Source organism: Tiliqua scincoides, chromosome 6 (assembly GCF_035046505.1).
Source record: "Tiliqua scincoides isolate rTilSci1 chromosome 6, rTilSci1.hap2, whole genome shotgun sequence".
NCBI lineage: Eukaryota > Metazoa > Chordata > Lepidosauria > Squamata > Scincidae > Tiliqua > Tiliqua scincoides.
In genome coordinates, this window is record NC_089826.1 from 87692165 (window position 1) to 87719162 (window position 26998).

The window sequence follows — 26998 nt, forward strand, 5'->3', positions numbered from 1 at the left end:
TAATATGATAGTATATAAAGTGTTGGATGGATTTTGTTTTAGTTCTTTCTCCAGCCAATGGCAGAAAAGCAGCATTGCAGTAGAACTGTATCACTCTAGTGCAGTGCTGTGCAACAAGCTAATCATATCATACTCTTTAAATCCATCTTCAACCTGTACCTCATCCTGGGACTTAAAGAAGTCACCTTGATGCACTACACTGCAGTTGGACAGTGCCTGCATGAGTCCGTTGGTCAGGGTGATCTTCCCACCATTGGTAATCCCGCCAATGCCAATGACTTGCATGATGAGGATGAGGATGGTGGTGAAGCAAGAGCTGGAGGTGGCGGAGGCTGGACTCACAGCAAGTTCCTTAAGGGGGGAGGAGGGAGGCATGAGCATCAGCTGACCAGGGATGCCATGGTCTCTAGGGAATAGTGGCAAGAGAGAGACCCATCTGCGCCGGGGCAAAGTGCTGAAGCGAAAGAGAGGGCTGCACTGTTTTACAAGCAATGCCTCTCAGTATGGCAGGTGATACTTGCTGGACCTATGGCACTGCCCCACTGGAAATGACTGGTGCAGTGGTATACTATTGGTACACAAGATGTGGTAATGTAGCCGCCTTCCTTTTCCAGAGAGATATGGTTTGAGGAAGGAGAACACAAAGCAGCAACTGTGGGCTAAGCTGCCTACTCCTGTACACAGCTACCATCTCAGGTGACAGTGGTCATCTGTCACAAAGAATGGCTGAAAACCCTACTAAAGCATGAATGCCATTGATTAGCTCAGGAATGGCCAGCCTTTCAACTTCAGGACTCCTGAACCCTGAACAATTGTGCAGCAGAGGGAATTTCCACAGGTGCAGCTGGTCAGATGACATGCTGAACCTGCTGAAACTCCCTTTTCTACACAATTGTTAAAGGTCCAGGAAACCCAACGCTGAAAAGTTGAATCACCCATCCTTACAGGATGCTGCAGTAAGGGTGGTTTAGGTAACCTGATGCAAAATACTCTCTCTTTCAAAAAGATATGCAGGCTACAATCCTAGGCACATTTACCTAGAACAGGGGTCTCCAAACCCCAGGCGGGGGAGGGCCCAGATGTAGCCCGTGGCAAGCCTCTATCCGGCCTGCAGCCAGCCTCTGAATCCCTGAGAGCCTCTGACCCAGTTGACCAAACACAACCAGAGTTGTGCTTGTGGGGTGGGGGAATGGGGGTCCATTTAAGTGTGTGCTTTATTTCTTGGGCTGTGTTCGTTCTTGAAGAAGTCCTTGACATGTGAGCCCACTCATTTATTCATTCATCTATGTTCCATCTCTAATGTATTTATTTAAATTTTATATTTAATTTTTTTTCAGCTCTCAACACTGTACCCAATATTTGATGAGGCCTTTGGCCAAAAAGTTTAGAGACCCCTAACCTAGAAGAATGCTGAGGCTGCTGAGAGCTGGCATTGAGCCTAGTGCAAGATGCCTGATTGAGCCCCCCTTCCTAAGTTTTCCTATAAACCAGATGGTACAACTTTTTAAAAACAAGTTTTTAACCAACAGTTTTAACTTAGCATGAGCAAGTAAATGAAAACATATATCAGAATGAGATAATTTCCTTACTTTGAGTAGAGCTACAGAATTTTTCTTCTATTTCAGCAAAGTCCTCATTTACTTTATCTTCTTCTAATAATGCAGGATATTCAAGGTCTGGCTTTCACTATGTCCCTCATTACCATGTGATAATTTTAGAAACAAACCCCAGGTGAAATAAATTTGCCTGGACTTTTTTTTTTATTCCTGCCCCCTCTCTTTTCTTTTCTCTTCTGTGCTCCAACATTATTTATACTCCATGCTGTTAAATTCACCTTTGAACAATGCCAAAACACATGCATATTTGATCCCAGGCCATGTGTTCTGGACACACTAAACTAGGGGAAAGATAGATAAGATAAACTAAACCAGGCTAACTGTTGGGGCCTGGGAATTCTGTGTGAAGTACAGGTTGGGTTCCGTTCCAAGCACTCACATGGATGGCAAAAACACACTATAGCAAATCAATTTAAAAAACAAAGTTTCTTTGCTCAGGTTCTTTAAAAACAGCCTTGCTGACCTTTGCAATGTAAGATAAGAGTCATTAAGAAGACAATCCATCAATCAGTCATCAGCTTCACTCAGCCCCTCCCTTCACCAATGCAAAGTGATCACCTTTCTCTGCTCAGGGGGAAGAGAGGGGTTGCCTGGAGAGAGAAGGACTGATGGATTGTCAACCAGCTGCCCCCCCCTCTCATTAAGGAGACTATTGTTAAAGGACTGTTCAGTTTTTTAAACTGATTTTAAAGGGATGCATTTTCCCCTTCTCCAGGGATCAGCACATTCCTTCTCATTTGCAGGGGCCATTCGTGTTGAATCAAATCCGTGTATAAATAGGCTGGACCTCTACTACTGGAGCCCAATAGGTCTGGTCTGAAGACCTACTTGGTTTCATTTTCCTATGTTTTAACTGTACTGATACATGATTGCGCTTATGGAGAAGAGCTGGGCTGCATCAACATTAAGATCCCCTTTGGGGCAGGAAACCATTTTTTTCTCCTAATTCTTTAACCATGAAAACTGTTCTGTGGGCTTTTTTGCTGGAAAGCAGCATATAAATATTTTTATTAAAATATACTACATTGTGTGTGTGTGTAAGCTCCAGTGTGTAGTGTTTAATGTTGGTAATCAGGGAAGATCTGTGTTCAAAATTCCTGCTTGGCCATGATACTCCCAGGGCTAACTAATCACATCTTCTCTCAGCCCTGTTCACATTAAAGAGTCTAAGGGCCCAGTCCTATGCAACTTTCCAGCACCAGTGCAGCTGCAATGCAGCCCTGAGATAAGGGAACAAAAGTTCTCTTATCTTGAGGAGCCCTCTGAGACTGTCTCCCCACCACAGAAAACTGGATAGGATTGGGCCCTGAGGCTGCAATTATCCTATGTGCACTTTTGTGAGAGTAAATCCCACTTCCAAGAGGCTAACTTCTGAGTAGCCATGCCTAGGATAGGGCCACCCGACTCAAGGCTGGAAGCAGAGCAGCAAGGTGAGAACAAGTGCATGCAGGAGGCTGCAGGAAGAAGAGCCTTCCTGGCAGGTGAATCAGCCGCAGCCCCGCAGGGAGACCGAATATATTCCAGGTTCTTTCCATGAACTCTCCTTCAGCTCCATTAAAAATCCCCCAGAAAATTTCCTCCCCGCCTTTGTATTGGGCACCAGCAGAAGTCTGCAGGTGATGCTTCTGCAAGGAGCCCTCCTGCTGCCTCCCCTTCCAGAGTCCTGGCTGATGACTGCAAAGGCAGCCAGGCACCTGCCAGAACCAGGCACTTCTCCAGTGCTCTCTAAAACTAAGGCTGCCAGCCTAAGCACACTTTCCTGGGAGTAAGCCCCACTGGACACAATGGGGCTTACTTCTGAGTAGACCTGCATGGGAGTGGGCTCTAAGGCTGGCAGCCTAAGCACACTTTCCTGGGAGTAAGCCCCATTGCACTCAGTGGGGCTTGCTTCTGAGTAGACCTGCATGAGCTTTGACCTTGAGCAGAGCCTGGTGCACTGCCCAGGACACTGGCCCTCAGAGCTAGGAGCGGGCGGGGACGAGAGACCAACTACTAAATCCGTGTCGTTAATCCTCCCGCCCGCGCAGCCAAATCGCAGCAGCCTCCGAAGAGAACCCAGTTGGTGAGTTCTCCACTGAGCATGCGCCAGACATGCAGCGGCTGCTCCTCTCCGCGTCGCCCCCCGCTTTCGAGGCGACGTGTTGACGTTATCGGCGTGCGCCGCCGCGACCATGGCAGCTGCAGGAAAGGCGGCTCGCGGGAGCGGGACTGCACTCGGCGCGTGGCTGCCGGCCTGGCTCTCCCGGCGGAGCGCAGCGTCTCACTCGGCCGGCCTGAGGGCGGGTGGCGGCCGCAGCCCGGCAGGTAGGACGGCGGCCGCCTGTCCGCCCCTTCCCGCGGGGGAGCCCTGGGGGGGCCTACTCCAGTGGCAGCGCGTTCCGCAGGCTCCAGGGCGCCTGAATGGGTCTGAGGGGCTCTGACAGCGCCTGTCTGGCGGGTCTCAGCGGGACCGACTAGCCGCAGGGCTCCTTCCTCCTCTGGGGGCTGAGGGTGGTGCACTTACTCCCACTTCCTTCTGGCTTCACAACACCCCTGCAAGGTAGGCGAGGCTGAGAGAGGGACTGGCCCAGAGTCGCCTTACAACTACCCTGCAAGGTAGGCGAGGCTGAGAGAAACTGGCCCAGGGTCGCCTCACAACAACCCTGCAAGGTAGGTGAGGTTGAGAGTGTGACTGGCCCAAGGTCGCTTCACAACAACCCTGTGAGGTAGGTGAGACTGAGAGAAAGCGTGACTGGCCCAAGGTCCTCCCACAATAACCCTACAAGGTAGGCGCGGCGGAGAGCTAGTGTGACTGGCCCAAGGTCACCCAGTTTGCTTCAAGGATGAGTGAGAACTTGAACTGGTGTCTTCCAGGTCCTGAGTCAGACTCCTGAGCCATGACACTGGGGTGGCCAACCTTTCAACTTTAGGGCTCCTGGACCTTTAACAATTATGCAGGTTCATCAGTTGCAGCTTGATCCATGAAACTACAAGCTGCACCTGCTCAAATTCCCCCTTCTGCACAATTCTTAAAGGTCCAGGAGCCTTAAAGTTGTAAGGTTGGCCATGCCTGCGCTACCCCATCCTAAGCTCTTGCTTGTCTCACAGGGGAACAGGTCCTATTCAGTGCTGTGGGATTTACCCTTATAGGTCTGCTGAAAATCCTGAGTTTTCTTTCCTTCATTTCCTTTGACTGTGCCTTGTAGGTTTCAGTGGGACTGACTAGCAGCTGTTCATAGGTTTGTAACTGCAGAGCCAGAGCTCAGTGTTCCTTAGTTTGTTCAGTTGCTCTCATTCTTACACCAGTGGTGTAGCTGGAGGGGGGGTGCAGCGCTCAGGCTGGCAGGGAGCCTCAGCGAGGTGGGCAAGCGGCCCCTCCCTTTGGAGCCATTCCCGGCAGGGGGAGCTGTACAGCTCCGTTTTGCTCCCCCTGCCGGGAATGGCTCCGAAAGGAGGGACCGCTTGCCCACCTCACTGAGGCTCCCTGCCAGCCTGAGTGCTCTGCCCCCCTCCAGCTACACCACTGTCTTACACCTTCCTTCCTTCCTGAGTCTAAGCATTTGGCAGGTGGTAATAGGAATCATAGAAAATGTTGCCTGGTTGTCTGTTTGGTGCCAGCAGGTTGAGATTCATCAGGAGGTGGGTTGGTTTAGTTTAGTTTCTGAAACTTCTTCCTCCTGCCAAGCATTCTGGAGCCACCTCTTCCTACGTATCAGGGCAAAGGCTTTTTGGAAAGCACAGCCTTTTATCTGTTGATTCCTGCCTGCCTGGGATGTGGAGTGTTCTGCAAAGGCAGATCCACTCAGTGCTCAGGACCAGGGAAGTGGTTCTCGTGTTGGTGCTCAAAACGTTTTGGATTTTGGAGTGTTTTGGATTAGGGATGCACAAACTGTACTGTACTTATTTGAAGGGGATTTATCTGAATTTTGAGGACAAATTTTGAAGTTGAGTCTTGGCATAGATGAGGCACATTTTAGATATTATCTAAATTACCATATCCGTATTATGACGTTAAGAAGAAGCAAACCTAGGTAGGAATCCCTCTGCCAGTCCCTGTACTATCTTTTTCTGTATGTGATTCCCTGTAGGTGACTGTAACTACCAATACCGATTATTCCAGAAGACTACCAGATTGACATGTTGAATATGATAGACTGCGTCTGCCTACTTGTAATTTCATTCTGTGCCTCAGGCTACTGATAGATTTAACAATTAGCTAATGGGTTTAGAATTTATTTCACTTCTATGCATCTGGTGTACTAAAACTTGCACATGAGCAGCAGTGTTAAATAAGGGAATGCACACTAAATGTGCTTTTACATTTCAGGTGCATTGGTACGAGGAGGAAGGTCATCACAAAATGCAAGACCCCGAAGAGAGGTAAGAAGCACAAGGTACATTGCTTGTCAGGTCTGGTTCTGCTTGAGGATGTCCGCACTGTCAGTTGTGCCACATAACCATATTTGTTTTTCCAGTGAAATCCCACTGTAAGTAAGCAGGTGTTCCTTGTGCTGAAATGTGCAACCACCATCTGTTTCCAACCTGCTTCAACTGCCATGTCTCCCTGTGAGCTGTAGCATCCTGTTCCTGTCTAAACCCCCACCAGAGCCACAAAGTAGCTCTTTGGGCCAAGTTGTCACATTCCTTGAGTTTGAAAGGACAACAGAATATTTTTCAAACATTCAGTGGAGAAATGAAAGTTAGCAAGGCTAGCATAATGAACCTTACCAGGTACAAAGCTACCCAATGGGAAATCCAATACGTTTCTAGGACAATAGAAAAAATATTACTGCTTTTTTGTGCATATGAAATGCATTTATTCTTTTTCCTCGTGGCAATTTACTTTGTCTTTTGGGATATTATGCACCAAGTGGCCAGTGACATTTATCCTAAAAGGGCAAAGTGCTTGGGCTACTAACACTTGAAATTTATGCAAACAAAGCACTCCTGAGATAAGAAATTACCCCCAAGAAAAAAAGGTTGAAGACATCCCATGAAAAATGTTTTTCACATAAATGTACAGGTCTGTTATATACTTTATTAAAGTTTTATTTCTTTGACAACTTTCATTAGCCTGGAATTCCCAGAACTGAAAAGATGGAAGTTGACCAGGACTGGACCAGTGTTTACCCAGCTGCAGCTGCCTTTAAACCTTCCGCTGTGCCTCTCCCTGTTCGGATGGGCTACCCCGTGAAGAGAGGTGCCCCTCCTGTTAAAGAAGGCAATTTAGAACTCTTAAAGGTAAGGCTCCCTCCTGCTAGTTCAAAGGTGTGGCTGTTGGCAGGATTTTATTCAGCAGAGCTGTGATAGCACCAGAGTATTATGCCTGTCTGCACAGGCTCCTTATCTGTTGTTTTTTAAGACTTTGGTCCCAAAACTTTGATGCCTTTTGGGAGAACAAATGAATAATGCAGTAGGTCTGCTATCCTAAATACACTTTTCTGGGAGTAAACTCCATTGAACTCAATAAAGCATGCTTCTGAGTAGACATGCATAGGATTGTGTTGTAAATTGTATATATAGAATGTCCTTTTTCTGTACTCTCTTAAGATTACAGCAGCAGTTCTCAAACTCTGTGTCCATGGCCCACCAATGGGTTACGACCCAAGAGGTGGCATGGTGCAAGCTGCACCAGGTGATGTGCACAAGGGGGGTGACAACACTACTGGCCAAAACTTTTTAAATCTTGGCTTTTTCAAATAATGCCATCATACTATATATCTTCCAATGTGCAATTTCATGCAGAATGCATTGAAACCACGTTGAAATATATCCACAATCAAATTAGGTTAATATGCCTTTAAATAACCAAAAGAAAAAAAAAATTCAAGCCTCTTGCTGAGAAACCGAAACCAGCAGTGTCCAGGCTTAAATAAAGGCTTTTTGCTGGGAAAATGAAGGTAGACTTTATTTCCTTCGTTGAAGATTACTTATTTATTTCTCTTTGGTACATACCATTAAAAAATATATAATCTTGTACTTACTCCAGCAGGGGAAATACCAATTCACCTATTCCCCCCCCCCCCCCCCCCCGGTGGCTAATGGCCAGCTTGAATAATCTTGAATTATCTCCTCCTCCTCCAGACTTCTTACTTACAGTTCTCAGTAAAACTTTTTAATGAGCCAAGTTCATTCACTCTTAGTAGCTTTTTTCGCTGCAATGTTGTTGTATCTAGGCCGTGGGAGGACGGGTTTTCAGCTCTCCGAGCTTCTCAAAGATGTCGCCCGGGATAGATATGCTTCAGCACAGAGCAAAACAGAGAGAAATCCTTGAAATTGCCTGTTTCTAAGGAACCCCCCCGTTCAAGCTCTCAGCTCTTCGTACCGTCTTCCTGGCACCGAAGCGTGCCTTAGTTGTTTAGGCACATGAAAACATATCTATTTCGCAGTCTCTTCGGGAACCCCCAAAGTTCACTGCAACTTCGCTGGAAGTTAGCTCCGCCCCCCTAATTTGATTGTGGATTTGATTGATTTTTTTTTTTGATATAAAAATTTGGAAAGTAGCCCTGGATACAAAATTAGAAAGTAGCCCTGCAGGAAGTGGCTTGAGTTGGTGTTGATAAAAATGGCTTTTGAAAGTCTAAAAGATGATCATGAAAGCCAGGCCTTGTTGGTGGACTTTCTGATGGATTTTAGAAGAGAAATGGAGCAACAAGTCAGAGAACTCTCTGAACAAATTGGGCAAATAAGTTCCTCCCTTATATAAACAATAGAGAAGAAACAGATTATAAACAATAGAGAAGAAAAAAGAATGGATCAGATGTCAGGTGAAGTTAAAGAAGTGGAGTATTTTGAAATGGGACACGAGATGGAAGAAGCAATTGTTATAATAACTGGGAATCTTAAGGAAGAAAAAAGACGAAATGTTCAGAGAGCAAGCTGTCTCAAGAAGAGGAAGAATTTATGGATTGAATTCAAGAGTAACAGAATGAAAAAGAAGAAAGAAAAACAGAGGGGAGGACTTAAGAAGAAAAAGAAGAAGTGGAAGAACCAGTAGGAGGACTAAGAGGGAACACCAATAAGATAGAATACAAAGTAAACAATAAGAAGGGCGAAATGGTTGAATAATAAATAGAATTTTTTTTAAAAATATATTAAATTAAAATAGATGTAAATAAAAATTTGAAATATAAATATTGTGGAAATTAAGTGGTATTAAGATAAATATTTTATTAATTAGATTAAACTAAAGTGGATGAAAAGGGAATTTGGAATATAAGTATTGTGAAAATTAAAGTGGTAAATATATGAAATAGATGGAACTGTAATTTTGGAATATAAGTATTGTGTAAAATATAGTGGTATTAAGACAAATAAAAGGGTTATTTTATAAAAAAGAAGGTAAATAAAATAAATTATAGATGTTAATTTATTTTGGAGAAAATATTAAACCTGTATTTTGGGTTAATAAATATGTGGTGGATAAGCAAAGTATAATATTATTGTAATTGGAGATATTTGTTTTTAGATGTGATATTAGAAATTAAGAATCAGATAAGAGATTGTATTTTAGAGGTTAGTTTAGTGGTAAGAAGAGTCTATAACTAAAATTTTGAAGCCTTTTTTGATTGGATAGTTATGGAAAATGATGTATAACATGTTATAAGAGATATTGAAGGAGGTAATATCATGGTAATCGGAGACTTCTTTTTTAGATGTCATATTAGAAATTAAGAATCAGATAAGAAAGATTTTATTTTAGAGACTAGTTTAGTGGTAAGAAGAGTGCATAAGGAAAAGTTTGAAGTGTTTTTTTTTATGATGGGATAGATAAGGTTAGAGGAAAAATATGGAATGTTAAAGTATTAACCAGTTGGGTTAAAGAATATGATAATTTTTGTATTGATTATTAATTTCATTTGGATTAATGTTTGTTGTAATCGATGGCCACCACCCTCGTGTGTAACCTATGTAGTCCTAGCCCTAAGTCTATCCAATTTTCCTTACCTGTATCTGTAATAAATAAATAAAGCATTATATATATATATATATATATATATATATATATATATAAAGAAACCACGTTGAAATATATCTATTATATCAAACCAAAAAATAGCCAAAAAGCGAGCAGGGATGGGGTGATGTCCCGCCCGCTGCATGGGAGGAGGTCCATCATAGAGCTACTGTGCTGGCTTCCCACACTGGGCGATGCAAATCCTAGTGACACCATTGGACCCAATTTTTGGTGGTTCGCGAAACCGACAGCAGATTCAGTTGTGTGCATCAAGGGTTGAACAAGCTGCTACTTGGGGAGAGGGGAAGCATTGCTGTCGAATCACCATTATAGCCACAGAGATTTGAGTGGCTGGTAAAGTGAAATTTTTTTAAGGTGTGTCCCAATGCTGAAAAGTTTGGGAACTACTATTACAGCAAATGTGGTATAAGGATTTTACTGTCTTGGGGAACTGGTGATGTAACCATTCCTTGTAAGGGAGGTGCTGCAGCGCACTGTTCATTTTGGTCACTCTCTTCTGCACTTTTTCCATTTCCATGATGTCCTTTTTGAGATCTGGCTATCAGAAGTGGATGCAGTACTCCATGTGTGGCCTTATCACTGATTTGTACATGTTGGCAACCTTCAGTCTCGAAAGACTCTGGTATCGCGCTCTGAAAGGTGGTTCTGGAACAGCGTCTAGTGTGGCTGAAAAGGCCGATTCGGGAGTGACAATCCCTTCCACACTGGGAGCAGGTGCAGTCTGTCCCTGGTCTGTCTCCATGGCTATGGGCCTTCCTTCTTTGCCTCAGACTGTTGGCCAAGTGTCTCTTCAAACTGGGAAAGGCCATGCTGCACAGCCTGCCTCCAAGTGGGCCGCTCAGAGGCCAGGGTTTCCCACTTGTTGAGGTCCATCCCTAAGGCCTTCAGATCCCTCTTGCAGATGTCCTTGTATCGCAGCTGTGGTCTACCTGTAGGGCACTTTCCTTGCATGAGTTCTCCATAGAGGAGATCCTTTGGGATCCGGCCATCATCCATTCTCACGACATGACTGAGCCAATACAGGCGTCTCTGTTTCAGCAGTGCATACATGCTAGGGATTCCAGCATGTTCCAGGACTGTGTTGTTTGGAACTTTGTCCTGCCAGGTGATGCCGAGGATGCGTCGGAGGCAGCGCATGTGGAAAGCGTTCAGTTTCCTCTTCTGTTGTGAGCGAAGAGGCCATGACTCGCTGCAGTACTGAAGTGTACTCAGGACACAAGCTCTGTAGACCTGGATCTTATTATGTTCCGTCAGCTTCTTGTTGGACCAGACTCTCTTTGTGAGTCTGGAAAACGTGGTAGCTGCTTTACCGATGCGTTAGTTTAGCTCGGTATCGAGAGAAAGAGTGTCGGAGATCGTTGAGCCGAGGCACACAAAGTCATGGACAACTTCCAGTTCATGTGCAGAGATTGTAATGCAGGGAGGTGATTTGTACAATGGCATTATAATATTAGATGTTTTATTCTCAGTACCTTTTTTTAATGATTCCAAGTGTAGAATTGGCCTTCTTCACCGCCACTGCACACCATCGCCTGCAGGCTGGATCTGGTGCCTGGACGAGTCCTTCCCCATCACACACAGCAGTTACTGTTCCTCGTGGCTGCCCTTTACCTTGCAAACCAATCTCATCAGAAAGTTGCACACGAGATGACTCTGTGCCCTGATTTCAGGGTGGGAGCAGCTGCCCACAGCAACTTTCTGATGAGATCAACTTGCAAGATAAGCAGCAGCTGTGCAGGTCAGTAAGCGCCGCACACAACAGGGAAGGCTTTTTGGTGACGCAGTGGTCCCATGGTTTGGAGACCGCTGTTCTAGGCAATTAGCTGGAATGCAAGTCGCTTCTACTTGAATTGGAATAAAAAATAGGTAGCAAAAAATGAACATCTTTGGACAGTAATGTTTGGACTGTTAGATGATTTCAAGCAGAATGTAGTTACTAACCAACAAAGATGCTGTTTAAATCTCTTCTCCTTGAGTAGGTATTTAAAGGGGTGCTTTTGTTGCTTGAGAGATTGCTTGTTTCTTAGTTCTTCAACACACATTTGTGTCAAAGGAAAATCTTGTGTGCAAGGTGGCTGTTCGTGTGTTCGATTTTGGGTCAAATGATACATAGCATTTGTTTTCAGGCATTGCATGACTTATGTTGATTCTGAAGTGGGGGGCGAGCAAAGCACATTTTTTTCCGCCTGCGTCTGGTAAGGATACTGAACCTTGGGATGCAGGTAGATGCGTCATTGAGGAATGCAGCTGGCAGAAAATGGCTATGTAAATGAATACTTGCAGATAAGGAAAACTTTTTCCGTATGATATGGTTTTAACTGCAGTTAACATCAAGTTTCAGAACACGTACAGCTTCTCCCATTACAGTCCTCAAAATAATGCAGCCCGGCTTCTTCTGATTTCTGAAACGCACCAGGACTCATTTCGTGACAAACCACACTTTGCAGTAACAATAAATTAGAACCTCAGTCAACTATGTTCTAGAGCTACTTGTTGGGTTTTATTTTCCATCAATTTTGTGTCTGTCTCTAAATGCAGTGGCTTCCAGAAATGGGGTAGAAACTGTTAACTATTGTTTAGGGTGCAATCCTAACCCCTTATGTCAGTGCTTTCCAGCACTGGCATAGTGGGGCTGATGGGACATGTACTGCATCCTGCAGTTGGGTGTCACTCACGGAGGCCTCCTCAAAGGAAGGGAATGTTTGTTCCGTTACCTTGGAGCTGCATTGCCCTTATGTCAGTGCTGGAAAGTGTGTGTGTGTGTGTGTGTGTGTGTGTGTGTTTAACAATGATAGTCAATGGGACTTAGTCCTGGGTAAGTGTCGGTAGGATTACAGCCTAGGATTGTTAAAATTTTTCCTGCTTGATGATGTCACTTCAAGTCATGACATCACTTTTGGTGGGTCATGACAGATTCTCATTTTAAAAAGTGGGTCTGAAAGCATGAGAACCACTGCCTTAGATGATTTCTAAGAAACTGGGGATCCAGTCCTAATCAATTTCCCAGGGCCAGTGCAGCCCTGAGGTAATAGAACAAACATTTCCTTACCTTGAGGAGTCCTCCATGACTACCCGCTCCACTGCAGGATGCCGTGCACACCCTGTTGACAAGGCTACATTGGTGCTGGAAAGTTGGATAGAATTGAGCCTTGGGTTGTGTTCTGTCCCCATGCATGCACTTCCAAATATAATGCAGTCAAAAGCAGGTCAGCATTAAAAAATAAAGCCAAATGACCATTAGAGCCTGCTAGAGTCAAGGCTTTATGGCGCATAGGCGGGCACAAAACATTTTCTGCTGGCTATGAAATGTTGCTTTGTAAGTAATGGATGTATCTTCTGTCATTGTGTGGGATATTTTACTATGTATATGAGCTAATACAATTCAACTCTTTCAGATTCCCAATTTCTTGCATCTGACACCAGTTGCAATTCGGAAGCACTGCGCTGCCATGAAAGGTGAGTGCCCGTTGGGGTGTTTAGTGTTTAGGTAGCAGGTGATAGAAAAGCCTCTAACCTGAGGCTCTGCAGAATGAGCAGAGAGTAGACAATACTGGGTGAGTTGGACTAGTGATCCAGAATAAGGTAGCGTCATATCATACATAATTCATAGAAGTATAGACACCTCTGAAGTGGAAAAGCTATGGACAGCACAATCCTACGCCCCCCCCCCCGAGCTGACACAAATCTTTTGTGCCAGCTCCTGAGTGTTGTACAGATGCCGTAAAGCACATTCACAACGACAAGGTCTGGCTCAGTGCCGGACCTGAGTCTGGAAGAGAAAAGTCTGTGCCAGCTGGGGCAGGCCAGTGCAGGGGTGGGAGAGCTTACTGGAAGGGTATAATGGGGGGGGGAGGGCAGAACACTGTATGGATTGGGTCCGGGAGCAGGGTGGGACAGGCTGCACTAGTGCAGGCTGGATCCTAACTCTCATCCTTGGCCCAACCAGCGTTATACAGGCTGCTCAGGTTTGCACCTGTGAAATCAAAGGCGCAGATCCGAATAGCCCCATGGGGCTGGCTGGCACGCAACACGGGTTAAGGGGAATAAAATCCCCTTTCTCCAAGCTGCACCCCTGCCCACCCCTACACTGCACTGCATACAGCGCAGGCCAGTCAGCTTGCGTGTTCCAGCGCAAGTTAGGATTGTGCCGTTAATCCTCTTCGAACTTCCTCTAGAGTTCTTCTAGAGAACTAGGTCCATTCTGCCACCACCCACCTGGATTTTTGAAGGCTCCTGGGGACTACCATATTCATGCAGGGCTTTGGAGGGTGAGCGAGTATGATACTGTTGCTGGCTGGAAATTAACGTATTGTTCTTTTTCTTGCCTCTGATTTGTTACTGGCTGCTGTATGTTGACTTTTTATTGTGTAGTGCAGTTGCCTGGTCCACTTGCCAGGTCACCACTAACGATTTGGAATTTTCAACGGCAAGTGGTAGTGATAAGGCTTTTTAAAAACAAAAAAAAACAAACAAACAACCTTTTTTGAAGCTTTCAGTAGGAATGGTTTAAAAAAAATAATTACAAAGGTGGTATATTGTTTTATACTTTGCTTTGTGAACCCCAAGACAAAAAGTTGTCTAGAAGTTTTAAAAATAAATGAGTGAATAAAAAGGTTCAGCAAGCACTTAGCGCTCTAGCAATTGTAGTGAAGCCTTAAAAGGCTAATGGAGACAGCGCAAGTCAAGTGGTGAACATAAGAAGCATCAGAACCAATAGGGACTACCCACTTCGTGTGTTGGAACAGAGTTTATGGGCCTCCTGTCATGTGAACCTGCAACAGTATGGAAACTTCCCCCTCGTGGAATAAACGTGCACTTCTAGGCTACATATCAGTGATACAACACAGTGGGTCTTTTCAGTGTGATCAGCAGCTAGGGGTGAGTATGTCAGTAACATGGTTAAGACTTCGATAATTGGCCCTACTCATAGGGTTGTTTCATTCGTACGCAGCCATGTGGAATTGCACTATGGGAAGGTACTGAACCACCACTGAAGGAGGTCTGGAACTTGTTCTGCATTGGTAGAAGTGCCGTGGCAACCATGCAGTTGTTGGGTATGCAGCTCTTTCTACCAATCAGTAGCTCAGCCAATCTCATAAAAGGGTTTTTGGAGTTGTCCATCCTCCAGTGAAAACTGAGTCCCAGATCTAACACATGCAAAAACAACAGCTTGTTGAGCGATATTCTTGTTGTAAGAATTGCAGTGTTGTCTGTTAGCTTTCTGTGAGTAGCAGTTGCACTTGCAAAAACAATTCCTGTGTTCTTGTTCCAAGACTTCTGCACAGAGTGGCCCATGGCTCTTGACAGCGACCAGAAATGTCTGCACCACTTTCCCCTTGAAATTGACACAGTAGACTATGTTTCAGCAGGCCCGTCTGTTCGCAATCCAAAAGCACGAGTGGTGACCTTAAGAGTAAGTAAACTACACAAGGAGTGTGATTTATAAACTGGCTTCCTCAAATGAGTTCAGTTGCTATTTGATCCCTTGGCAGGGAAACGGGAGTGGAACTCGCTGGTGCTAAAAGATTTGTAGGATAGAAGATGCTGGCATTGATGGAGCAACCAGCTTCAGATGTTAAGACCTACCTATTGCAAATCGAGTAACTTCTTGGCAAGCACTGCCAAGTCTTAAATGCCATTTGCTTTGAGGGGCATAAGATGAACTTAGGTAGCAGTTGAGTATAACTGGATTCATTTGTTCATATCTACTTGAATGTCATTCTAAAAATCTTAGTGCAAGTGTTCTAGTAAAAACATGGAGCAAAAAATGAGACAGCTGTTACAAGGGATTTCTGCTCCTTGTTAGAGCCATAGATTTGTCAGCCTAATCTATTGTGAATAATTACCTGTTGTAGAACTGTTGTGATGCTTTTCAGCATACATCTGCTCGCCCACCCACCCACCCACCAGATCCTACCCAAGCAACTTAGTCTGCAGTTTGACAGTGGGGAAAGATCAGTGGCAGGGAGGGATGGAAGAAGCAAAGGTTAATGACTTTCGGAAGCCTGGAGTTTTTTGCAAAGGGTCATGGATTGCATTTATATAGCGTCTTCTGACTGTTCAAAGCACCTTATTGCATTCTCAGCAGTCCTTTGCAATGCCCAACACTTTGCAAAAAAAAAACCCCACCTAAAGTAGCTTACTTATTGATCTCTGAGAAAGTGCAGATTGAAATAATGCCCTGCAATATTGTCCCAATGTTTTGCCAGTACATACCTTAATACAGATGTGTCTAAATGTGCAGTCCACACACCATCTTTTTTAGATGGGTCCTGTGAAACAGTGTGTAAGGTGGCCTGCGTGTTGATTATTAAAAGCTGAAACAGCCAGCCATATGGCCTTTCTTGGCACTAATGATCAGATCAGACATGATTGATAATCCTGTCTTGTGGTGGTTTCCTGTTAATCCCCTGACAACATAATCTGCTGGCAAGATTGGGGCAGAGAGACATTTGTGGGTGACAAGCAGATGGCATTGCGGTTGTGCTGGGCAGGAATAACAGCTGAGTTCTTCCTGGGGTAGCAAATCTGTGTCTGGGCTCGCCTCCACAGACCACAGTTGGGGCTTGCATGAAGAAGTATAGCTCTGTAGGAAAAACACTCTCTGCATATTGAAGGCAGACAAGTTGGGGAAAGGAAGTCTAGTCTTTGCCCTGACGTGGTTTGTGCAGGGTTATCAAGGAGCATTCAGTTCCATGAGCCACCCACCCCAGCCGCAGTCTGAAATGGTGCAGCCCAGAATCTGAGACACAGTTGAACTGGGTGGGAGTTTCCCAACACTCAATTTTAGTGGATGTCCCCTGGTTCTGGTGTTACGTGAGAGTTTAAAGAGACTTGAAAGACGCTTCAATCCTCCTCTAGTATGAGGACGCTAGTATAGAAAGAGGACGCTTCAATCTTCCTCTAGTATGTTCAGATCTTAAAAACCTTTGTCCTCTTGAATATGGTGCCTGAGAAACAAGGCTGGCCCAAGACCTCATTGTACCTGAGGCAGTAGGCCAAATGCTATTCCTCCTTGCCTGGTGATATGCCAGCTTCTGCTTCTCCATCACTCAAATTTCAACTAATGTGCTGCAAAAGGTCCACAAGTGTGCCACAGGAGTTTGGAGCTCAGCGGTTGAAAATCGCTGAAAAACTCTTCCCAGTTCTGTGGCTCTGTTTCTTGAGCAATTGTCTGTAGTGATAAATTGTCTGTCCCTCTTCCTCCGTTGTTGGAATCTGGAAGTGATATCACAGGCAAAGTCCATAAAGGTCCATGTGCCGTCAGAAGAAAAAAGTTGAAATCGCTGCTCCATCACACTGCTTTTCCCTCCCCCACTCTTTTGCTCTGTCCCCTGCTTCCTTTTCTAATCTGAGGAGGACCACCAGTAGAGGCAAACTGGTGGACAGAAGTGGGCATCCCTCACCAAATCTGCTACCTAAGGTGACAGCTTCAGATTACCTTATGGGTGGGCTGGTCCTGCTGAGGAAGTTTGTTTTCTGTGGAGTCTTATGATATGAGTATACCTAATGTTCTGTACTTTTTGTTCTAAGGCAAGAATTCTTTGACTGTCTTTCATAGAACTCCTTTTAATTTCTGTGCTAGGAATTGAACTTGCTGTCAAACGCACTATGAGACAGATTTAACATCAGGTGAAAATCTTGCACATTGATGTTTTGCTTCCTTGTTTTTCCTTCCCCAGGTTAAACTTTCAAGTCTCAACTTGGATGACCATGCAAAGAAGAAGCTCATTAAACTTGTAGGAGATAGGTACTGCAAGGGCACAGATACCCTTACCATTACAACAGACAGGTATCGTAACATGAGAAAATTGTCTAATGTCAGCCCTATGTAAGGTAGTCAAGACCTTCACTGCAAATTTCCATTTCTGTCTGACTGAAATTCTTCTTGGATGTGCAAACAACTGAGCAGTATTACAAAGATGTGCTTGCTTCTCTGTTGGGCTCTGAACTGGCAGAGACTGTCTTGGTCAGCCATCATTTTATCATTGTCTTGGTATAAAATGCTAATAAATGAAGATAATTGAAGTAGAGTCATGTTCCAAGATTTTTGGAAGCCTGTTGTGAAGTGTGCTAAAATACCCAAGCTATTCCTCCAATTATTTTGATTCTGCTGAATAATAGTACAAGAGTCCCTCCTCCATATCCACACGGGATATGTTCCAGGGCCCCCGTGGATACAGAAATTGGGGATAAGAGGGAACCTATCTCCGTCTCCCATGCCCATAATCAATCAATTCAATTTTAGCAACCTTTAATGGCATAGCAAAAAAGAAAAAACTACAACATACATACAACATACATAATTCCATGCCCATAATAATAATAATAATAATAATAATAATAGTAACTAGGTATTTATATACCTCCTTTCTGGTCATCGGATTACTCCTCTGACTTTATTCAAGGCGGTTTACATAGGCAGGCATTTCTAAATCCCTCAAGGGGATTTTTACAATCATGGAGGTTCTCTCTTTCAAGAACCAACCACATTTCAGAATGGCTCTTCCTGGTTTGGTCTCACTTCTGGCCTCCATTTCTTCCACGCAGGCTGACAAGCAGCTCCATCTCTCACATGGAGGGCAGCCAAGATGCTTCTTGCTCACACCAAGAGCAGGTGGAATCACTCAGCTGGGCTTGTCAGCTGCTTCAAGGTCTCGCCATTCTCAGCCGATCAGGGAGCTGCGGGTGTCCTCGAACTGGCAACCTTCTGATGTTATCTTCCGGCTAACGGAGGCTCTACCCTCTAGACCAGACCTCCTGCCCATTACTCATGCCCACTACCTTTGTTTATCCTCTGTGGCATCAAGCAAGCTTGTCCCTTCCTGCTTCCTGTTAACGTTCTGCCTGTGTCCCTCTAGCTTTTAGGCTGTCTGCTTGCCTTTCTATAAGCTTGCCTACTTATAGCATTCTTGCTTGAAGCCACTGGTGAGAAGAAAAATGAAGGTGATTTCTGGGGGGGGGGGCGGCTGCTGAGAACAGTGGATAACTGAATCTGCAGATATGGGGGGACACCTGTACTTAGAATTTCACGCTGGTAAATATAAAGTATACCAGTGAAGTATAAAGGCTTTTCTTTCCTTTCAGGTGTCCTTTAAGAAGGCAAAACTATGACTATGCAGTATATCTTCTGACAGTTTTATTCCATGAATCATGGGTAAGTATCATAGCATGACAGTTGTGACAGCAAGATTACATTGTATTGCTCACAAATCACATGTCTCCGTATGTTTGCGCTGACAGTGGAGCTCCATTGCCATAGCTTACCAGGAAGGCTATCTGAGTGCCAGGTTTTGCTACCTATAATGGGAAATGCAGTATTTCAGTTGGGGGGGGGGAATGGAACAGGACAGGACTTATTCTTTGATGAATATAGCATTATAAATGTGCATGGTGCTTTACGTAGTACAGAGGTCCCCAAACCAGGCAGCCTGGCAAATGCACAGGGGTGCCACAATGCACTTGCCACCTGGCAGTGAGCAGCTAACATGATAATGAAGAGTGCAGAGGCTCAGTGAGCAGAACTCTGTGTGTGAGGTTTTTGCTGCTGTGATAATCCCACCCGCCAGCCCTGAGCCTCTTACCACCTTTTTAAGAGTCATGTCAGGTGCTTGCAACTCAAAAGTGATTGGCAGTGATGTCATTGCTACTTCTGAATGGCAAGCTCTGTGCCTTCAGCACAGTGGGTGTTGCAACAGATGTATGTTTGGGGACCACTGGCATACAGTGGAAAGATAGCTCCTTGCCCCAAGGGGTTTAAAATCTAGCTATTGACAAAAGGGAGACAACAGGGAGGGAAGGAAAAACAAGGCAAATATTTGCAATTGTTACTTAGCCTAGTAGGCAAGGAGGACTAAGATGTGCTGAAAGCTTTTCTGAAAATGTAGCTTTCTAGAAGGAAATTTGAAGGAAGGAAATGAGCCCTTATCCTGCAGCTATTCCTGAAGACAGTTTCCATCATAAAGGGCAGAGGAAGAACAGATTTGTTCAAGGGAGCAAGAAGCCTCTGGACAGTTGCAGGTGGTGAAGCTGGGAGTGCGAAGGGCACGGAAAGTGGTGTAGCCATATAAGAGGTTGGGAGGGATGAGGCCATGGAGGGGCTTTGAAAGGGAAGGTAAAGAACATGCGCTGGATCCAGGCACAGTTTGTGAAAAGGTGGAAAGAAAGGCTGGATGTGGTTGGTGTAGCAAGCGAGATGAATGACCTGGGTATCAAATTGTTGGGTGGAGGTGAGAGAACCGTAGTGAGCATGTAGGGGTCCAGCAAGGAGGAGGCTGTTGTAGTCAAGGGCAGAGGTGGCCAGGCGATGAACTAGTGCATTTGCCAAAGGGACAGGCGGGAAAGGCTGAATTCTGGCAAGATTGTACTGGGAGAAGCAACATGATTGGAGTCAGACTGAATCGGAAGAACAAAGGAGTGAATGGTGAAGCCAGGACTGTGGGCCTCTTCCACAGGGTGGGTGGTGGCCTTGTTGAGGGTGGCCTGCCATAGCTGTGTGTGTACCTGAAAGGAGAAAACCCAGTTCAGTTCCAGATTTGTAGACTACTTGTCCTCATTAACCCCAGTGGAAGCCTTACTGTGTTTCAGGACTTGTTTGTTCCGCTGCTTCTGTAGTGGTTCTGCTAACCCCTGCTAACTGGTTAAGACGCGCTTCTTCAAGTGGGTGCTCCTCTTTTATTTAGCAGGGGGAGAGTAACTGGCCCACCTCACCCCAGCACTGTCTGTTCTAGGGGCTGTCTGCTGGTGTTGCATCTTTTTAGATTGTGACCCCTTTTGGGACAGGGAGCCATTAGATATTTGATTTTCTCTGTAAACCGCTTTGTGAACTTCTTGTTGAAAAGCGGTATATAAATACTGTTGTTGTTGTTCTGCTCTAGAGTGTGTTGGATGGAATCTTTCCTATTTGGGCATTTATTATGTCTGAGTACAAAACAAACTCTGACAGATAACCCATGTTAATACATCTGATATCCAGTATCTCACACTCTTACTTAGTCTTGCAAGTCGTTTCTGAGGCAGTCATGTTAAGGTCTCCTGTTTCACCGCTTGTGTACTGTCCTTCCTCCAAGGAGGCAGACACAGTTTTATGTATTTTCTATACTTGCAGTAAATCTGTAAGACACCTTAATTTCATGCAGCATCTCAGGGTGCAGTCCTATACACATGGGAGTAAGTCCTACTGGGATAACTAGGACTTGGTGGCATAGCTGGAGGGAGGCTGAGCACTCAGCCTGGCAGGGAGGTGGGCAAGCAGCCCCTTCCTTTGGAGCAGGGGGGCCAAAACAGAGCCATACGGAGCCATTCTTGCGCACGGCATTCTATGACATTCACCTCTTGTGATGTCACTTCCGGGAGACTTGTCTGGGTTATGCAGTTCTGTTTCTTGGGCAGGATGTCTGAGTAACAAATTGTCTGCCTGGCACACACAAGAGGGACAGACAATTTGTTACTACAGACAGTTGCCCTAGAAACAGAGTCACAAAACCTGGAGGTTTTTCAGCTATTGCATCATTTTTCAAATGTTCAACTTGTAGAGAACTCTGTCTACACTTTCTCTGTGCTGGAACCAATCCCTGCATGTTGCCAGATTCTGGGGCATGTTCTGAGGTGCAGACTTGAGGCAAAAGTTCTTCATAAAGGCTCTTCTTTTGATAGTGAGTTTGATGAATTGCCTAGCTAAAACTTTTGGTCTCAGTTCAGGAGGGCCAATTTTTCTTGCATGTCCACAGTGTAAGTGTTAATATATAAACAGTTGTCCCCCCAAGCACCTCTTTTCAAGTCTGAAGAGGCCCAAACACTGCAGCCTTTCCCCATAAGGAGTTGCCCCAGCCCCAGTAATCATCTTAGGGCGCAATCCTAACCCCTTATGTCAGTGCGTTCCAGCACTGGGTACCTGTGCCAGTGGGACATGTGCAGCATCTTGCATTTGGGTGTCACTCCCGGAGGCCTCCTCAAAGTAAGGGAATGTTTGCTCCCTTACCTCAGAGCTGCATTGCCCTTACGTCAGTGCTGGAAAGCACTGACATAAGGGGTTAGGATTGCGCCTTTAGTTGCTTAAACCCCAGGATGTTTAGGAACGAGATGGATCTGGTCTAACATGAGGAGTTGGAATTTCCTGCTAAATGATACAGAAGCCCTGCCTTAACTTTCTCCTTTTTTTTGGGGGGGGGGGGTTATTTTAATATCCAGAACATTTATGTACAGTACTGCTTTTTAACAAAAACAGTTTACGCAGTGGGAAAATAAAACTTTCTGTCCCCAAAGGGCTTGCAGTCTTTAAAAAGCAAAACAGAAAACCAGATACGGATATGGGCAAGCAACCTCTGGAAAGATGCTGTACTGGGCTAGATAAGGAACTGCTAAATATAAGGGAGCCACTTAAAAGGTCTCTCTACTCGGTTGTGGATTTCAATAAAGTGAACTTTCCATACTGTTATCTCCTTTTCTGTGATCATTCAGATGCCAAGTCTGAGCAAACTGGAAGCTCTCGTACGTAGCAGCTCCAGATGATCACATCAGTCCTTGGCTCTAGCGTTACTCAGTGATGGAAGCCTCAGCCATATGATCTTGCTAGTGTGAGTGCTTGGTGTGTATTGAATACACACAAGTCTCATGCCCTTTTATTACCTTTCAACTTCCACATCAATACTTAATAGCCTCATCAGTTGTAATTGTCTTTGATTTCAATTAAAAATGTATGGCTGGCTGCGTCACATGGGAGTTTCCCCCCCTTTTTTCACATTCAGAATGGTCCCTCAGATGAGAACCAGTTTTAATATATTTGGTAATTCCCAGCAAGTATGTAGTCTTACTGGCTGTGAAATGTAAACAGGAGGGATGAAACTACCTTCCGGTAAGAGCTCCAGGAGTCTCAGCTTGGCAGCTGAACTGACTTCAGCGGCGCAGTTGGAGAGCCTGTGTGTGTTGAGGTCAAGCAAGATGAGACACAGGGCAATCTGTGATTCGGCCTCTTTCAGACCTTTTGGAACTTAAAAGCAGCCATGGGGGGGGGGGGCAGGAGGTGGATGCAGATGGGGTCTGGGCCATCCAGGGGTGCTAAGGGATGAGGAGTTGACCCCTTCCTCCTATCCTGTTTTCCCAGAGTGAGTACATTTCCCATGTGGGAAAATGAACAAGGTATCTGACATGTGCCTGAGTGTTCTGCATGAGGCAAATCACAGTGGTGGAGGGCATTTTTTAGGTGAAGAAAGTGGTGTTACAGTGCATACACCCACAACTCTGCTGCTTTGGGTTTTTGTTTTTTTGTTTTTTTTGTTTTTGGTCTTTTTAAAGATTTGCAGAATTCTTGCTTGTTGCTCCTATGGCGAGTTTCAGGAGGCAACTCTTATGCTCTTATGGAGGGCAATAAACCTGTGCCCTGCTGATGCCACTGAATACAGTGGGTGAGGTCTCATTGGTTGGATTGATCCACAGTATGTCTTGGTGAATTATTTTTTGGTGTGGCGAAGCCGTCAGTCATCTGAACTCCTGTCTGCAGTTTGAAGTGGCACAGTCAGGGCACAGTTTTGCTCCCTCAATGCCCTAGCCGATCTTCAGAAAGTTGAGCAGATCAAATGAAGAAACTCCACTCCTGACACCTCGAGCCCTTGAAAGAAAAATGCTAAACCATACAGTACTTTACATGCATTATCCCAGTAATTCTTGCAGCAAAGCTTGAGTCATATCCCACTAGGACAGACTTGCAGTCTTGTCTGAGGCCACCATCACAGAGGCAAGATCATTCTGAGTGCTCAGTCCTAACCAATTTTCCAGTACTGCTGGAGCTGCAGTGCAGCCCTGAGGCAGCAAATGTTCCCTTGCCTTGAGGAGGCCTTCATGACTGCCCCCCATTTGCAGGATGCAGCGCATGTCCCATTGGTATGGCTGTGTCAGTGCTGGAAAGTTGGATAGGATTAGTCCCTAAGTCCATCCAGTGCCTTGTGCAGCACCCTGTGTTGGTTGCTGGAAACCAATATCTAGGTAAGCTTTAGTTTGATTTCTGATCTATTTTAGCATGGAGTGCTAATTGTGTGGAGGATATACGCTGCAGTTTCCCACCATGTCAGAATGGAAAATGCTGAAGACTTGCTGCCACCAAGTGGTGAAACATCAAGTTTTTCTCCCTGTTTACAGTTTATTGAATATTCACTTCTTGCTAATTGAAGATGGATTCTGCAGAGGTGCTCTTGAGTAGCCAGACCAGTGTTCCATCCACAAAGTAGAATAATCATGTGCTAGTAACTAGATGACTTATACATAAGTCCCATACTATATAATGGGAATGAGTCTAGGCACCTTTTTGGCTTGACAGGTAGAACTGCAAGCTTAAATTAGTAATCAGCTAAAGGCTTAGTACATAGTCTGCTGCTGGAACATTCATTACTTATAGGAGCCTTTAATCAGTGATATTGGAACTGAGGTCACCCTTGGCTCTTGGGACTGGTGTGTTCCTATACTAAGAAGCAAGACTAATAATGGTCAGTCCTTCTAGCTTGTTAAGTTGTAATTGAACGTGTAACAGTAGGAATTCTACATACATTTAATTTTAACTTGGATTCAACAGTTATCAATAAGAGATCATGTTCAGAAGCAATCACAGTTCTCATTTCATCATCTCTTCTAGGAAAGCCTTCTATAAATGTAGGCTCTTTACATTGTTGTGCAAGAGCAGAGATTTTTTATCAAACCTGTTTCACCATATTGTCTTGACTAGTGGTAGAGGTTGAATCTGTATTGTATTGGCAACCTTCAGTCTCGAAAGACTATGGTATCGCGCTCTGAAAGGTGGTTCTGGCACAGCGTCTAGTGTGGCTGAAAAGGCCAATCCGGGAGTGACAATCCCTTCCACACCGGGAGCAAGTGCAGTCTGTCCCTGGTCTGTCTCCCTGGCTATGGGCCTTCCTTCTTTGCCTCTTAGCCTCAGACTGTTGGCAAAGTGTCTCTTCAAACTGGGAAAGGCCATGCTGCACAGCCTGCCTCCAAGCGGGCCGCTCAGAGGCCAGGGTTTCCCACTTGTTGAGGTCCATCCCTAAGGCCTTCAGATCCCTCTTGCAGATGTCCTTGTATCGCAGCTGTGGTCTACCTGTAGGGCGCTTTCCTTGCACGAGTTCTCCATAGAGGAGATCCTTTGGGATCCGGCCATCATCCATTCTCACGACATGACCAAGCCAACGCAGGCGTCTCTGTTTCAGCAGTGAATGCATGCTAGGGATTCCAGCACGTTCCAGGACTGTGTTGTTTGGAACTTTGTCCTGCCAGGTGATGCCGAGGATGCGTCGGAGGCAGCGCATGTGGAAAGCGCTCAGTTTCCTCTCCTGTTGTGAGCGAAGAGTCCATGACTCGCTGCAGTACAGAAGTGTACTCAGGACGCAAGAGGTTGAATAGACACAAGAAAATTGCTATCCTTTACCCACTGTGTATTGAATATTGGGAACTCCTTGCCACAAAACATGGTGATGCACTTGCCCTTTAAAAGGACCAGACAGATTTATGGAGGAAAAATCTCCCCACAGGTTACAAGTCATGATGACTGTATCCAGTGTCTGGATTTTAGAGGTAGCCTATCTCTAAATGTTGGTTGTAAGGGAGTGGCAACAAGATACAGGCATTGTGTTGTCTGTGTGCTGTCAGAAGCATCTGGTGGGCCACTTTGAGATACAGGAAGCTAGACTAGATGGGTTCTTGGTCTGATCCAGCAGGGCTCTTCTTAATCTATCAGGAGGGGGGGGATGGGCTGTGCTGTGTTAACTTGATATCGGTGGCCAAACAGATTCCCTAGACAAGCTGCTTTTGATATTTTGGCCTTCGGGGAATACATAATCTGTCAACTGAGGGAACTACTAAGTCAGGCTGCCATGGAACCCCAGTGATCAAAATCAAAATGATCCTTGAGATGACTTGAACATGTGGCATGGCAAAAGGTTCAGCTAGTGTTTCAGTAAAAGTGCATGTCTGCAACTGTGCATTGAGCTGAAGTGAACTAAAGAAGCTTTCAGTGCTAAGACAGTTTTACAGGTGATTATTATAGAGCCCCCCTACACTACACCCAACCCCCAGCACAGTTGTAGAATTCAAGCTACTGGCTTGTTGAAAATGTGTTGAAAGGGTGGAGCGTTCTGCAAAACGATTGCCTGTTTCCAACCTCTGGGGACCAAGAGCTTGCCAAAAAGCACAATTAACCTTTGTCTCCCATCTCCTGATGCCAGTGGCTTTGCAGAGGCTTCTGAGGATCATCATCCGTTCATACAGAGCACCAACCAAACCTTTTGAGCTTTGCTGCCACTCTGTACGAAGTGAGCATGTTCGCTTGCCATGTGCCAGTGCACATTGCCATGTGCAACCGTGGGAGACCATTAGTTGTTGTGGGCAAGCTGTTAATCACGGAGCTTTGTCTAGTATTCCTAATTTCCTCATTGAGGAACTCCCAATAATGAACATTCAAGCAACACTAGGAGTCCCTAGAGCATGGTTCGAAAACCTGTGTCCTAGAACGTGGAAGTAATATGGTTGCATCTTCCCCTAGTCCAGTGGTTCCCAAACTGAGCCGTAGCTCCCCAAGGAGTTGTGGAATCCCCACAAAAAACCTGCCACCCTATACATTGTGTAGGATTGTAGCCTTAATGGGAAACTGTGGCCAATGGTCCGGTAGGTCAAGGGAGCCACCAGTCAAAAAGGTTTCAGAACCACTGCCCTAGACTCATGGTTGGTTTGCTGTTTCTTTGCAATCTTCCTTTCAGAAAACAGAACAGTGGGAAGAAGAAAAGACTGTTGCAGACATGGAGGAATACGTCTGGGAGAACAGTGCCTCTGAAAGCAATGCTTTGGACACGCTGTTTCGAATAAGATCAGCAGAAAAAACTAAAGAATCCAGCAGGGAGGAGCTTCTGGCGTCCAAGATAATGCAAGACTACCGAAAGTCCGTGGTTGTACTGAAAAACGAAGGAGAAACAGAGAAGAATCTTTGTGACTATAAAAACTCTGTCAAGAGACTGTTAAACCTGAATGCCTTGTAGTGAACAGGGCCCTTCTGCACACTGCTGCATAGGCACATACAAATCTGATGTACCTCATAACATTCATAGTGGTATCCAATTAAGCATCTGGAAATATTTCTACTATTCCCTCTGAATAAAATAGATGGTTCCAGGAAACAAACCAACTTGAGTTGGGTTGACCAGTTTTCTGTTCTCCATTCATTCAGTGTCCAAATGATCATTCATCAGGAAGTTTGTATTCACTGCAAACATTTTGCTGCATGGTTGAAAAACTTTCACAGTAGTTCAGCTTCTTCAGCTCTCCTTTAAACCAGCACGTTTTTAGTCCATAATTAGATAAATTGTATGATGTACACATACGATTTGTGTGTCAAATTTATCTGGATTTCAGCTGCTACATCTAAGAAGCCTTGCAGGAATTAGAGGACAGG

General features: G+C 45.0%; 1 protein-coding gene across 1 annotated transcript; it reads left to right on the top strand.

Moving 5' to 3' along the window:
- The first annotated feature begins 3739 nt into the window (after positions 1-3739).
- MRPS35 (mitochondrial ribosomal protein S35) lies at positions 3740-26727 on the top strand. Its single transcript, XM_066632421.1, has 8 exons — positions 3740-3920; positions 5923-5975; positions 6669-6836; positions 12969-13029; positions 14847-14986; positions 17256-17365; positions 18661-18730; positions 26310-26727. The coding sequence occupies exons 1-8, from the start codon at positions 3788-3790 to the stop codon at positions 26583-26585; spliced, it is 1011 nt and encodes a 336-aa protein (XP_066488518.1). The 5' UTR covers positions 3740-3787; the 3' UTR covers positions 26586-26727.
- The last annotated feature ends 271 nt before the right edge of the window (positions 26728-26998 follow it).